The sequence below is a fragment of the Triticum aestivum genome, chromosome 4D, assembly GCF_018294505.1.
Source record: "Triticum aestivum cultivar Chinese Spring chromosome 4D, IWGSC CS RefSeq v2.1, whole genome shotgun sequence".
NCBI lineage: Eukaryota > Viridiplantae > Streptophyta > Magnoliopsida > Poales > Poaceae > Triticum > Triticum aestivum.
In genome coordinates, this window is record NC_057805.1 from 4,618,401 (window position 1) to 4,634,092 (window position 15,692).

At 44.1% G+C, this 15,692-nt stretch overlaps 1 protein-coding gene across 1 annotated transcript; it reads left to right on the forward strand.

The window, feature by feature from the left end:
• The first annotated feature begins 8,943 nt into the window (after positions 1 to 8,943).
• Positions 8,944 to 11,918, forward strand: LOC123099328 (histidine-containing phosphotransfer protein 2-like). The gene is made up of 7 exons (XM_044521505.1): positions 8,944 to 9,006; positions 9,082 to 9,215; positions 9,313 to 9,387; positions 10,349 to 10,420; positions 10,807 to 10,879; positions 11,271 to 11,294; positions 11,796 to 11,918. The coding sequence occupies exons 1-7, from the start codon at positions 8,944 to 8,946 to the stop codon at positions 11,916 to 11,918; spliced, it is 564 nt and encodes a 187-aa protein (XP_044377440.1).
• Positions 11,919 to 15,692: the final 3,774 nt, after the last annotated feature.

Genomic DNA, 15,692 nt, shown 5'->3' on the forward strand with positions numbered 1-15,692 from the left:
GTGGAAGAATGACCTGAAAACATCGTTTGTCGACCAAGAAAAGACACCAGAATTCACAGGCCGGTATGAGAAGATTAGAGATCACTGGCCCGCATTTGTGGCCCACAAGACATCAGACAAGAGTAAGAAGATGTCAGCGACAAACAAGCAAAATGCTGCGAAGAAGCAGCTTCACCATCGCACGGGGTCAGGTGGCTACCTCAAAGCCCGACCGTTGTGGGCCAAGGCTGAGAATGACCTAGTTGATAAAGGGGTCGAACCAGAGCCATTGAACTGGCCAGACCGTTGCCGGACTTGGTTCTTCGTGGTTGGCGGAACCTTGGACCCTGTATCAGGGAAGTGCGTTTGGACGAACGAGCAACTGCGAATACCCGTCACAAAGCTTCAGGAGTATATCGATGCAGCGCAGCAAGGGACGTTTGTTCCAGACAGAGAGAACGACGAGCTCACAATGGCCCTCGGGAATCCTGAGCACCCTGGACGGACAGGAGGCACGCCAGGCTCCGTTCCGTGGAAGGATGGGTTTCCGGACGCAGGCGGTTACAAATGCCAGGAGAGGAGGAAGAAAGTGCAGCAGACCCAACTGCAGAAGCTGCACGAAAGGGTACAAGCGCTAGAGGAACGAGACGCAGTTCGCAGCAAGCGACCTGCCGAAGCTACCCCCGAAGCTACCCCGTCATCTCAGCGGAGAAGCAGCGTGGCTTCCACCGAGCTGCTTCAGCTGGAGCATGTCTTGACGGCTCCTGCTAGCTACCCTGTGGATGCTATCACGGAGTCTCAACATTGCCACCTTATGACGCAATGGCAGAACTTCAAAGTTAAGGCGGCTGTCGGCTCTGTTCGACCTCCTGAACCCGGCGCAACTTTTCACTGCCGTCCGATTCCAGAAGGATATGCTAGGGTGACGGTAGACAAAATAACGGAGGGATTTGAGGACCTCGAGCTTGACCACCCTACCGGTGAAGGGGAGACTCGGCTGGGTTCTTCTATGAAGACTCCATGCCTATGGCGGAACGAGCTCATCAACCTTCCGAACTGGACGCCTCCGCCTCCTCCTCCTGCTCTGGCGAGTCAGGGCACTCCGCCTTCTCCTCCGGCGAGTGATCAGGGCACTCAGCCTCCTTCTCCGGCGCGTGGCGGCACTCCGCCTGTGCTGGATCCTCCTTCTCCGCCTCGTCAGCAAGGGCGGAAGACACCCGCTGCCGCTCTGGCTGCTCCGGCGCATCGTAGTCCTTCACCTCCGCCTCGTAAGCAAGGAAAGAAGAAAGCCGCAGCCGCTCGTCTGCTCCGGCGTCTAGCAGTACAGCCAGAGGCGGGAGGCAATACAGATTCGGTCCATCTCTCAAGCCTCTAGAGAAGTTACCATACGAGAGGAGCGTGGAGGAAAACACGAAGATCGTGCAAGCCGAAGTGAGGGACTTCTTTGAAGGGGTGAAAGCAAAGAAACATCCACCTCCGGCGGAGAAGGTAGATCTGGTGAAAGCGAAGCGCACTATAGATGCCCTGAAGAAACCACCAAAGTCTCCGCCGAAAGGCAACTATGAGCGCATTATTGAAAGGTCATATATCTAAGCGGAGCGGTCGGGAAGTACTATCAGTGATCAAAGGTTAGCAGAATGACGAGCTGGGAAAAAATTGACCAGCTCGGCGAAGAAGCAAACCAATCGTTCCCCCCGCTCAAGGTGTCTAGCGATTTCATCGCTAATCATCCGGGGATTTTGCCCAATACCAATCTTGGAGATTACCTGCCTGACGATGTACATTATTATTTCTTGGAGGTGGACGAACACAGATACCATTACGGGAAGCCTCTCGTCAAAGATGAAGGATCTCTAACAACGATGATGCGAAGATTCCATGATTGGTACATGAAAACCTGCAGAGAGTCTGGGGGAATGAATACTTTGATGCTGAGAGTTAAAGAGGAGCATGACCTCGTTGGAATTAAACTGTTGAATGTTCCATTTGAGGAGTTCTTCCAGTTTTTCAATCAAAAGGCCCTCGATAAATTAACGGTCACTTGCTACTGTCTTTAAGTACTACTTCTGTCATTAAGTCTCTATATATAGGTCAGCTCTTTCATTGCATGTATATATAATTATCCTCACTATATTATGCAGATTGAAGATCGCCGAATTGAAGAAAAGACAAATCGGTGATATTTGGTTCATTAACACAAATCTCATAGATGCATATACGGTTGAATTTCAGGCCAAAGATACCGAGGCCAACTTGCTACGATCGTTGGTATTAAATCAAAACAAAGCTATAATACTCTTTCCTTACAACTTCAAGTGAGTGTTACTCTCTTGTGCATATTCGGTTTCCCTTATTAGTCGAGGTTATAGTAATGTAACTGATGAGTTATGCATGCGTGCGCAGGTTCCACTATATTCTCCTAGAGATTAAGCTTGAGCAGGGACTAGTAACCATCTTAGACTCGAGACGAAAAGATCCCTAGGAGTATGCAGACATGACTGCAATGCTTGAGAAGTAAGTTAAATCGATCATTATCGCACCATATCGGCAACTTTGTTCATTTCCTGATATCAAGTAATTGTTTTCTTCGTCTGGCAGGGTTTGGAAAAAAATCACCTTAAAAGCTCCGGGACTGCTGAAGAAGCTGCAATTTAAACACCCAAAAGTAAGTACTACTAGCATGTTCCGCGCATCTCCTAATGATTCAAGCACTAGTTTCATCAATACCATTTAGCATGCTTGCTTATCAGTTTGATTGACATCTATTTCTTGTAAAGTGGTTGTGGCAGGAAGCCGGGAATAATTACTATGGATACTACGTTTGCGAGTGCATCCGCCAAACGACCTGTGAGCGGGGCTACTCTAACAAACAATATTAAGTGAGTAAGCAATAATATTCACAATTTTATTTTATTACCATCATTTGTGTTGAGTTTCATTCATTTATATATATGTATTGACCCCCTTCTTCAAATTAGACGTTTCGGATGCGGGATGAACTCCTAGCACCAGATTGCATGCGAGCAATTCAAGAGGAATTGGCGGTATTCTTTCTTGACCACGTGATCGATAAAGACGAAGAATACCATGTGGACCCTGAGTTCATATATAATTAGGGGATTATATTGTAAGAGATCTTATATTGTATGTATGTAGCCAGTAGCGTCGGATTGATATACGAAAACTTGTTGTTCGACCAATCTCTCGGAGAAGGAGAGGTCGATATCACTTCTCTCTGTATGCATATGTTCATGACGATCTTCTGTTTCCTTCATTTTTGCTTACTAACTAGCGTGTCGAGTCCTCTCTATACGTATAGTACGTAGCGTCGACCAAGCACGGAGATAAGAGAGGACACTTCTCTCTATTAATTAGCTAGCTAACACAATATATGAAACACCTAAATTAACCCCCCAAAACCCCCTAAACCACCCCCTTTCAAAAAAAACCTCAGCTCCTGCCAGCTGCTGACGCGTGGATGCCTATTGGTCCCGGTTGGTACCACCAACTGGGACCAAAGGCCCTCCTGCCTGGGCTCGCCGCACCGGCCACGTGGAGGCCCATCTGTCCCGGTTCGTGTAACCACCGGGACTAAAGGCCTAGGGCTTTAGTAACGACCCTTTAGTCCCGGTTCAACAACCGGGACAAAATGGGCCTTGCGAACCGGGACAAATGGCCCTTTTTCTACTAGTGTTCTACTCCCTCCGTCCCACAATTCTTGTCTTAAATTTGTCTAGATACATATGTATCTAGTATTAAAACGTGACTTGATACATCTATATTTAGCCAAATCTTAGACAAGAATTTTAGGACGGAGGGAGTAATTTTTAGAACTAATCTTTTGTCATCATGTTTGTTTCTTCAGAGTAGTTTAGCAACTAATAACCTAACCCATAAGATTGATAGCCTGCACTCACTAATAGACAATAGAGGTGGTGTGGGAGACCCTATAGTCATCAGAGAGTGACAAATACATTAGCATTCATCGTAATTCATACATATGATAGATATATCATAACTCGCAATACCATCGTCCATCATAAAAAAATTGTTCCTCTTCAGTTAGGTGAATCTTTCCTTTCTTCAAAGGTTATTATGCATGAAAACTAATTGAACTTGTGGAAACAAAAACATAAAAAAGAAGTAAATGATACAGGATTTACAAATCACCTTGAGCTTAAACACTATGATGACGAGATCACATAATACCTTCAAATTATTGGTACCAAAGGATTTCTTCTCTGAAGTATGGGGTCGCGCGGGCAAGGGCGTGGTGAGGCGACTCGTTGGTCTTCTCGAGATCAGTGTGTTGGCGCTTGTTTGAGCGTACGATCTCCTCCGGGTCAGCGTTGATAACGAAGCAAACATTGAGGGTGGACATGGTGTCATCCGCAATGTTTGTGATCATCAGGGCTAAGCATGCTTAGTGCTTGCGGGGTAGAACAATAACGATCAAGCCAAGTTGCAACTCAAAAATAAATTAGGGATACCTAACTTGTAATTTTTAGAAGTATTCTTTTGTCACCATGTTTGTTTCTTCATAGTAGTTTAGCAACTAATAACCTAACCCATAAGATTGTTAGCCCACACTCACTAATAGACAATAGCGGTGGTGTGGAAGACCCTGCAGTCATCAGAGAGTGACAAATACATTAGCATTCATCCTAATTCATACATATGATAGATATATCATAACGTCGCAATACCATCATCCATCATAAAAAAAATTGTTCCTCTTCAGTTAGGTGAATCTTTCCTTTCTTCAAAGGTTATTATGCATGAAAACTAATTGAACTTGTGTAAACAAAAACATAAAAAAGAGGTAAATGATACAGGGTTTACAAATCACCTTGAGCTTAAACACTATGATGACGAGATCACATAATACCTTCAAATTATTTGTACCAAAGGATTTCTTCTCTGAAGTATGGGGTCGTGCGGGCAAGGGCATGGTGAGGCGACTCGTTGGTCTTCTCGAGATCAGTGTGTTGGCGCTTGTTTGAGTGTACAATCTCCTCCAGGTCAGCGTTGATAATGAAGCAGACATTGAGGGTGGACATGGTGTCATCCGCAATTTTCTTCTCGAACCACCTGATACGCTTATGCAAGAGATCACCATGAAGAAAGTGATGCATTAGTATGTACCTCATGTTGGTAAATGCATTCCTCGATGCCAGAGGGTGCAGCCTTGGCGTGAAGTTGGCATCGGTGAGGTACTTCTTATCCCATCCTCCAGGCAGCTTGACGGATATGAGGGTGCCAATTGTGAACTTCTTCACAATATTGTGCCTCGGAGGATCTCTTAATAAGTTCCCTCCAACGGCTCATGGATGCTACACGAGCAATGCTAGACTCACGGGCAGTTTATGGGGATTAACGGCCTCCTTAGAATAGATTGACTGAGATTTGTTTAAGTGAGGAGGGCACACCAATGAAAATCGCGTGGGGGGGGGGGGGGGGGGATTAGAGAAGGGCACGCAGACAGGTCTGTAAAACTCCGTTGTTTATTTCCGTGTGTGTAGTATTATCGGATGGTACACCCATCGCTGATTGTTGGGGGTTCCTTACGAGCAGGTACATGGTTATTGTTGTTATTGTATTTGACGGATTCAATTTGCTCCTTACTAATGTTCTCTACCTTATATTCCTCCTCATCTTCTTCCATCACCCTCTCAACAGGGTCCTCCTCTTCGAACAAATTGTCTTCGTGCTTTTCGCACCAAGATCGATTGCGCTTGATCCCGGGATGGAGATGCATCTTCTAGTTTAAAGTCCCTCTCATGAAAGGACATGAACCATGCGGTGAGCTGTGACCAGCGGCTAGGTGATCCTATTATTGATGAGAGGATGTTGCCATTCATCGCATGAATATGACACAGCCTCGATGGACATCCCTTCACTTGCAAACTTGATACGCATCTGGGAATAGATTGGTTTGTCAATATGCAAAACGAGAGGCCTCCAAGGGGTATATTATGAGGCGTGGGTTCTGGATATCGCGATATTAGGGTTATGGAGGAAGATTAGGAGACAATCCACCAACTTCTGGAATTATGACTAGTGCTCGTATCTTAATACTTGTTGCCGCTTCATCTATCGAGAGGAGAAGCTGGTGCCCGGTACGTGCATGGCTGGTTGTACTCATGCTTGTATTGTGGCTTGACCTGCGATAAAAATTGTTTTTAAAACAATGAAGCATTGAGCCACGAAACAGAGAAGACGGTCGCTGGGACAAGCCGTACGAGCATCGCCGCATGTCCCATTGGTTGTACCTATTTTGCGTTAGCAGACCGCAGTTCCAAAGAGGAAGAAGGGTTGTGGCATGAGCATAGCTGCTCGTACCACCCTGTAAAACCAAATTCTCAATCCGGAAAAATATGTACAGTACGGTTAGACGATACATAAATTCATAGGAGGCGATAAAATACAACTGGTGGATAGTTTATGTCCTTCCTCTACTTCGAAGCAGGGTGGTTTTTTACCCCCGACTAACTTACATGGATTGAGACTATCAGGGTAACTATTTAAATCCAAGTCATGTACCTTGCGTGAACCTCTCTTTTGAGTAGCAGATAGTAGATACTCAATAGGCCGGTTAGTGTTGCTCATCACAGTTGCATCTTTCTGGTAAGGGTTACAATTGTTCCAAAAGGGATGCAAATTCTTTGTGTTCCCACATGAAGACCTTCACTATCATAGTTCCTTCTGCCTCTGAAAATCAAATTCCTGCTATTGCAAAATCCCTTGAACTAATTGGGGCTTTGCGTTCTTCTTGGTTAAGATACTTTTCAAGGCTGACTGATTAACATTAACTTTGACCTTATGTCAGCGATTTGGGCCTAAAATTTTCACAAGCGAATACCACAATATAAAACTCTTTATCTGTGATATCATATTTCTTTTGAGCATCACTAAGAGTGCAACTTTCATTGAATCTCTTACCCTTGTTTTCTCCCGAGTGACACTTATAGCATACTCACCAGCTTCACAAGTAATTTCTTAGGACCGAACTAATGGTCAAAGCCTTGACAGGATGCCATTGCTAGCCTAGCTGCCATCATCTGCATGCACGCGCGCAGTAGCCCAGCTGAGGCAGTATAGTATATCCTACACTCGCTGCCCAACGCCTATGTCAAAAACCCTTGTGAATCAATCTATATAAGGGGTTCCATCCATCTCCACGCCTCGTCCACCGTGGTGTCGCCATAGTTCCAAGTTCAGTTCCGTACAGGTCCATCATGCAGATGAACTACCGAAGCTTCTCGCCAGGGCGGCCTCCACGCTGAGAGCCCAGATCAAGGTCCTCGTCACCTCCATGTATGTCACCGTGACCACAGCTCATTTGTTCCTTTGATAAGTGCAAAGAAATATACTCCTACCCAATGATTTGTTGGACAAGGTGGTACTTCCACTATTCCATAACTCGTAACTTTTTTCTGCAAAATCATTAATATGGAGCTTGCCATTGATTTTGCAAAAGAATCTAGGATAAATATACTCATATTACGGTCACCTTGCCAAAAAAAATATTTAATATTTAATAATATGGTAATCTTAGCGAGCATTACCAATCGTGGCATGAGAAATGCCTCACGTAAATCTGAAAATTGATCTAGCATTATGCACGTGACGAAATCGTGTTTTTCCCAGTAGATATTCTTTATTTTGTTTTTTTAGCACAAACAACACCCATGTGTATTTAAGTTTTTATTTTTCAATGACCGGTGGGGCCCACACTAAGGGCGGAATGACCGGAAGAGCACGTCTGGGGTAGTATTTTTTTCTTGGAACCAATGTGGTTAGTTGGGTGTCACAGAAGCAGAAAGTTGTGGCTATTTCTTCATGTGAAGCCGAGTATGTCGCAGCTTGTGCAGGAGCATTTTCAAGGAGTTTGGTTGGCAAGACTCCTTGGAGATTTGACAAATCAAGAGATTAGCCAGTTTGAGCTGAAGGTTGATAATAAATCTGGTATAGCCTTGAGTAAAAACCCTGTTTGTCATGACAGGAGTAAGCACATAGATATCAAGTATCATTATATACAGAACTGTGTTGAGGAAGGCAAGATCAAGATCAACCACGTTAGGACGGAGGATCAGCTCGCGGATATTTTGACAAAATCTCTGGGAAAAATCAAGTTCCAGGAGATGAGGAGAAGGATTGGAGTTCAGTCCGTGAAGTAATGCACTTCGTGCTTAGGGGGGTGAATGTTAGGATTTGTCCATGTCAAAGTGTAAACCGGACTGTCGGTTTATAAGGCAGTCTCGGACGGTCCGGTATTCAATTAGGATTCAATCCTTCGTGTGTGTTTAAACCTGGCTAGCAGGGTCGCGTCTTGTTGGGCAAGATCAGTAGGCCGTGTTGGGCGCGAACTCTCCGTAAAACTCTATATAAGTCGAAGCAATAAAATGAGGAAGGTTAAGCTGTTGTAATAAGATTTATGGGCGTACAATTGTTCTGTTTTTCTCCTGTTTGTGGTCTTGTTCGTCAGGTGCAGGGGCCATCTGATCAATCGATCCATGGCTATCCTTACACCATGTGTATTTAAATTTTTAAATTTTCAATGACCAGTGGGGCCCGCGCTAAGGGCAGAATGAGTGGTTGAAAAAAAGAAAAGCCATCTGGGGCGTGCTGCTGCCTGGCTCCCGCTGTCGTCTTCAGCTTGTAGCATCCATCCATGCATCCGCCCAAATGTAAGTGCATGCATGCACCGATGCACGCCATCTCCAAGCTCTTCACTAATATGGCTGCCAGCCAGTACACTAATCGAGCACTAGAACATTCGCTGCCAGCCAGTAGAGTAATCGAATTCGAAGCACACTTGCTGCCAGCCAGTGGAGTAAATGAGCAATCGAGAACCCTAAGCTGTCAAAAGGCTCCGTCAGAGAGACTCCTCTCCTGTCCTCGTCCACTCCGCCACCGCAGCAGCAGTGCTTTCTCGCCTACTCTCGACGACCCAACATCGCCATGGAGGCCATCACCGAGCTCAGGGCCCAGCTCCACGCCCACCTCTCCTCCATGTACGCCACGGTGAGTCCTTTCCCTCACCTATATAGCCACGCCGTGCTCTCTGCTCTGACAGTCTCATTGCCGTGATCGATCTAGGGTGCCGTGGACGCCTATTTCCAGCAGCTGCAGGAGCTGGACGAGGGCAGTGCAGGCACGGGCTACGTCGCCGAAGTCCTCAACATCTTCCTCAATGACGGCGACAGGATCCTCAGGGACATCGACGGCCTGCTGTCCGTGTCCCCTCCCCTACGCCACGCCCGTGGCCTTGTTGTCTCGCCTCGTCTCGGATACTGACTCACTTGCTGTGCTCTGCTTTGCCATCCGCAGGAACAAGCCCCTGCACGAGGTGGAATTCTCTAAGGTGGACGCCCTGGTGCAGCAGCTCAAGGGGAGCAGCTCCACGTATGATGATGACTAGCCCTTCCTTTTCTATATATCCCCGTCCATTTCCGGCAGCATCGATTCAGATGTGTTTGTCACGGGCATGCCCATCATGTCGGTTGCAGTGTCGTGTCGCGATAATTAGAAGAAACGAGCTCAGTTCTGTTTCTTGTACTAACGGAAGTACCGATATGCATGCCAACAGTAATGCTATTAACTTTGTAATATTTATTAATCATGTGCTATTCAGCGACAGCGTAACGCCAATGAAGGTTTTTTCTAGCGTGTCCATGTTTCTATTCGGATTGCAGATGTGTGTCGTTCTCGACTATCGTATGCACATAAGTAGAAGAGCTGAGTTTAGTTGTGTTTTCAGTTACCTAATTGTCGGTATTCCTGTGTATGGCAATGCTTAGGTCGTCAAACATAATTTTGCCGTCTTGCGACCATTTCTAGTATTACTAAATCTGCCATTCGCCAACGACAATATTCTAGGCCAGCAATAAAAATTTGTCGTTATAGAAACATTAATTTATGGTATTTACGGTCGGCTACTCTACATATATATATTATGCCAAGTGCCGTTTTTAGTTTATTCACTGCTTCAGCATTATTTCTACTCGGATGTGTCGGTGCAGGGAGCATACGTCATGGAATGCGGCTCGTGTTGTTTAGCCATAAGAGCTGAATTTAGTTGTGTTTTCTATAATGGAAGTACCGATGTCCATTCCAATGTCATGGCTCGGGCAGGAAAACTTTGTCGTTTTGTAAATATCTCTAGCAGTACTGATGCCGTAAGGCCAATGTTTCTTCTTCTGATTCTTCAAACAATTTATTGTGTTGACAGTCATGATAGAAAATGGCCCCTTGAGAATATTATTGTGACAACCCATTTTATGTGTATCAACATACTATAGCGTTTAATAAGATTCAAAACATAATATTCTAGTTTTCTGACATTGCTCTTTTTGGCACGTATCAGTGTTGGTGCTAAGAAAGTGAATCTCGCTTGCATGGACTTCCAAAAGTTCTACGTGGCAAAAAACAAGAAAGGGTTAGTATCTCATTATATATGTTGCACAATAATGATTTTGTACTATATGTGTTGGTCAAATCATGTATGCAAGCCTGCCAGCTTATTTCGTCTTCTATGACACTAGTTTTAGCTCATACTAATATGACATTCTTAAGAACTAACCTACTTTTTCACTTTGTCTTGAATCAGCTGATTGATACAACTCAGTTCTATATTTGAATACATGTCTCTTTGATTATTCTCTTGTAACTTGTTGGCTCTAGACCTCTGTTTATAGCGCAACTAAGTTTTGAGATAGCTAGTTTTTTTTTTTCCAAACAGAGGGTTTCAATTGCTCTACCATTTAAATTTAGTTCGATCGGCCTCTTCAGAATTGACAGTGTGGTACTTTTGCATTGTTTCAGATGCCTCATGGCATTGGCTCTTCTTAAGGGTGATTTCTGTGACGTGCGCAGCAAGCTCCAGACTTTGATGCAGGTAGCACTTTATGTAATAATGTACCTATGTAGGCTTTGGACTTCCAGTTTCACGCTATTATGATAAAATTTGGATTGATCGTATATTATTCAACATAAAAAAGAAGAACCATGATATTATTCTTGTTTCTGCTGAAATTTATCTGGCAATATATTGTTTGGTTTTTGGAGCACTTAGGTTCTGGTCTTTGAAGGTCCCATTTGGCCGTCGAATATTGTTTTGTTAATCTTATCATAACGTTTTGGCCGTCTAACTCGGTTCCTTATGTTCCCAGATTAAGTTTAAAAAGTTAATATCTGCCAAGTACAAGAATAAGATACAGACTACCTTGCAAAATGGCTGATTTGTGAAACCATGTCGTAATCATTACTTTATTCTTCTTTTGATGCAGCTGGAGCAGCAGATCGCGTCCTTGGTTAGTATGTGGTAGTAATCAACGGAAAAAGAGCATAACCTCGTGAGATTCCAGGCACAATGGTGTGTGTGTATCTCGGAAGTGGTTGTGTTGTGTTGAACTTTGGTCGAGCACACAGAGTCACATGGCGATTCTTGCTTCGGAAGTTGGGGCTCACGAACACCCCATGAATGGAACTTGTTGTCTTTTCTATCGAATTGTGTGTCTGTCAACTGTATATATCTTTGTGTCATGAATGGCCCATAGGTCGTGTGTAAACTCTATACCTAGCTTGTTGTTTGGTTGGTGGGTGGTGACTTTGTTATGTTATGTGTTGCTGGTTCTTTTTATCATCTTATGAAACGTCGGTGCCTCCCGTTTGGGTCCGGAGTGGGTCCTCGTATTGAGCTCTTAATTCTCATTTCTTGGCCGGTATACCGAGATGTGTTATTCGTCGGCCTCCTCCCCCACCAGAACCTCGCAGCATCACTGCTGCAGCAAACTGTCTAATCTGCCGCGCAGAGGAGGGAGAAGATATGTTGGGGCGGGGCGCTGAAAGGTGATGCAGGACACCATCTAGCAGGCAAACCCAAAGTCCATCTTGGAGGTATTGGATGGATTTTCTTGGAAGTAGCAATCCAATAAAGAGACTCTGCTGAAGCAAACTGAGAAGGGCTTGGAAATGTCGGAGAAAAATGTTTTGCTCAGAGGTGCCAAAACTAATAGGGGTGATGTCAAAATAAACATAGTTCGGCGGTTCCAAAAAAGAGTCGTGTACAGTTCGGAAGCTGTAGGAACATGGTTCGCTCATCGTGGCCTACTCACTCCTAAAAGGTCGTAGAACTGGGTGAAAAAACTCAGAGTAATTCGGAACTGAAACAATTTTTTTTTGAGTAGCTAGAGTGAAATACTTGAGAATTTTGAGTACCACATATACTTTCCTTTTCTCCTCTTGATAGTATGACTATTCTACACTCTGTGTGAATCTTGGAATCACTAAAAGCCTATAAAACTGTATTTTAAGAACTTGAGGCACACAACCACTTGAAGAAATAGATGTACGGGTCACCATTGATTTTTCCACCAAAGTTTATGGAGTAATTTCCTAAGATAAACTCATAAAATGTTCATTCTCTCAATTGGTTTGTCCTTAATCACAAAAACCTATATTGGGGGCATATAAGTTGTGCTTTCAATGTTTTAGTTTAGCGACGAGTTTGAAGTATTATTGTTAACTTTATGTCATATCTGTGTCGTTTTAGAACCAGCATGTTCATTTTTTATTTTAATTCGAACTCCAAACATTATGTGTGCCATTCTGTAATGCATGATCTAAAATGTTCTGTATGGAAATAGAACTTATTTGCAGTGGAGGAGCACAGTACAAATAAAGATAGAATGAGTTTTAGCCTTTTAGGTATATATAACAAAATTGTAGGCTATCTGGTGGAGTAGATAAAAAAACCTCTCATCTTCGCTCTCTTATTGCTAAAACTGATTTTAGGTCACCAAATATACATGTTCTATTGCAATGCTCTTAAGCTACATTCCGTGCACCTGCAAAACACAAAGTCTGGCTACTTATGGCATACGCCACAAGAAAATATATCAAGTGATGTGAATAGTAAATGCATTCACTTATCTCTTTTCTTCTCACATGGCTCATGAGTGCTCGTAATTTGATTAATATTTTAGGCGCACTAAATACACGACAAAATATGCATATATTTTTAATATAACAAGAGATGGATGCAACATGGCATACTCGCACAACTAGCTAAGAAAAATCTGCAATCGAGACATACATTTTTCTAAAAATGGTGATGCACACGACCATTCGAGACATTCATCCTTTGAAGAAAATCATAGAATTGATATATGATATATTTTAAGGCTTTGATGGTTACTACCCGAATCAATCCATTGGAGTGGCACATGTATAATATGGATGCCACCACCACTCCATGTGTCAGAAGTACCGCTAAAAAAGCAAGAAGAAATCTTGAAAGAAGAAAAGAATTACAAAGATTGTGTAACATTGCTTTTTACTGTACCATCAGGATAGTCACCTAAAAAAGTCAAATGACACTCGCACTCTTTCCTTGCTTCTCTTAATCCTTCCTTTCACACCAACCATCATCCTACATAAAAACGTAAATTAGTTAATTAATGGAACACATCGATCATTCGATAAATGTAAACACCAAGTTAAATAGAAAATGTTAGGTTCCACAATATCGTGTGATTACATGAAGAAAGGGGCATTTCAAGATGCAGTGCTATATCGCAAGAAACAAGAGAGCGCAAGTGCACAATTTAAAAAATGGCACAATAGTGCTCTGTGTAGCAAAAAATACGAAATACCAAAATAAATAATAAATGATTTAAACAATTAATTTCATGATTGGATTATTTAAGAATTGTGTCACTAGAAAAATGGTCAGTTGTGGAATCCCCACCCATCTTATACAACATCTTGATGCTAGAGGGAGATTCAAACCGCCACCAATATTGTGTCATCATACAAATCAAATCATCACAGATTGATGCCGGCAATTTATAAATAATCATCACATACGTATGGATAGTTTGTGCCAGTCATAATATCTTCATCTTGCCAAACTAAACATATTCTTGCATATTAGGTCTCAAAGTTAGAGAATACTGGGTATAAAATATGTTGTGGTCATATTTAATATAGTAATTTTAGCGAATTTCACCAACTGCGACATAACAGAAATGCCTTACATCGACACAAGAGAATGTGAATACAGTAGTACAAAGGTGTACACGGTTCCATGCGCACCCACATGAATTATAAAATTGGGAAAATACAGGAGATATTTAAAAAATCCAGGAATTTAAATTGGGGTATCAAACTTGGTCGACCATTCTACTCTCATATGAAGTTTTGCTGAGGAATGACAAACCGTGGTATCCTTAGTGAAGAGAATACAATTGGAACCATACCATCCATTCAGAAAGTGTGTTTTATAGGAAAATACTTGAGATGAACCGACTGATCACATTACGGGCGTAAGCCGCGTCCTTCGCTTGCCACGCGTCCCAGTGAGGCCCACACACCGCATCCCACGTGTATGGTGTTGTAGCCAGTGGTCGCATCTACCATGGTTGCTTCAATCCAGCGTTGCTAGCGGCCAATGTTCCATGGGCCGGGCTCGCTCGCCGATGCCGCAACCTGCAGAGCCTCGCCGATGTTGCAACCACAGAGCTCGTCGGCGTCGTAGCCGTGGCCGATCTTGCAACTAGAGAGCTCGTCGAGGATGCAACAGTGGTCGGTGCCGCAACGGGTGGTCACAGAAGCTGAAGTGCTCATGCTTCAAGGCTGCTCGCTGGGACCGCCGGGTGCTTCAAGGTTGCGACGGAGCACGGTCAGCGTGCTGCAGGCCAGGGATCCCATGTCAAGTGGGGAGACAGGAGCTGCGATGCAGCATGGTGTGCAGCCACCGCCGTGCTTGCAAGCTGGCCTAGCACGGCTGCTAGCCGGACTCAAGTGGGTGCTGCGTTGCGGCATGCTCGAGCGTGGTGAGCTCGCTAGTGTTTTGCTACAAGCCGGCCAGGCGTGGCTGGTCGCGGGAGTCAATTTGCATCATGCTATTTCGCGGCAAGCTGGCCGGCGCAGCTGCTGCAAGCGAGTGCTGTATCGGCCAGCGAGCTGATGCCCCCGCCGGAGCTACACCAGGGCGTGGGCTTTGCAACTTATGCGGTTGTTGTTGGGATTGGAGCGATGCCATGGTCAACTCAACAGGACGATCAAATGGCCCTTATTAGGGTGAATCGACGGATGAGGCGGCTCACCTCTTCAGACGATCAGCCGGCTGGCGCCTAGCAATTGCTTTTTTTATAACATGGTTTCATCATTCTTTACCAAGAATAGCACGGATGTCATTTCTTCGTGAAACTTCATACGCGAGTATATCGGTCGGCTACGTATTTTACAAAAAAAAACAGATTTTTTTCCTTCCATGTATGATTTTCAAATTTACTATTCACAGGGGTTCCGGTGGAACCATCTTCCAAATTAAAGTCCACGTGAGATGTGAATACCAGTAAATTTTCAACAAATACATTTAGCATTTCGCATGTAAAAAATACTCATTAGCAATATACATATGTGCACTATTTAGTGATGGGCTATGCAATTGGAAAAGCAACGCTTCCTTCCATCAATGACCAGTGGGGCCTTGGCTAAGGGCCGTTCAAAGACATCTGCTTGCCTCCTGGCTGCTTGTCAACCTGTAGCTAGCTGGCCCGGGGCATCCATCGATCCGTCCACCAAAATGTAGCTGCATGCACGCCATCATCAACTTGAAGCTTTTCATTAAGAACGGCCAGCCAGTAGAGCACTCCCTGCCAAAAGGCTCCGTGAGAGAGCCACCGTTACGTGCGTGCACTCCT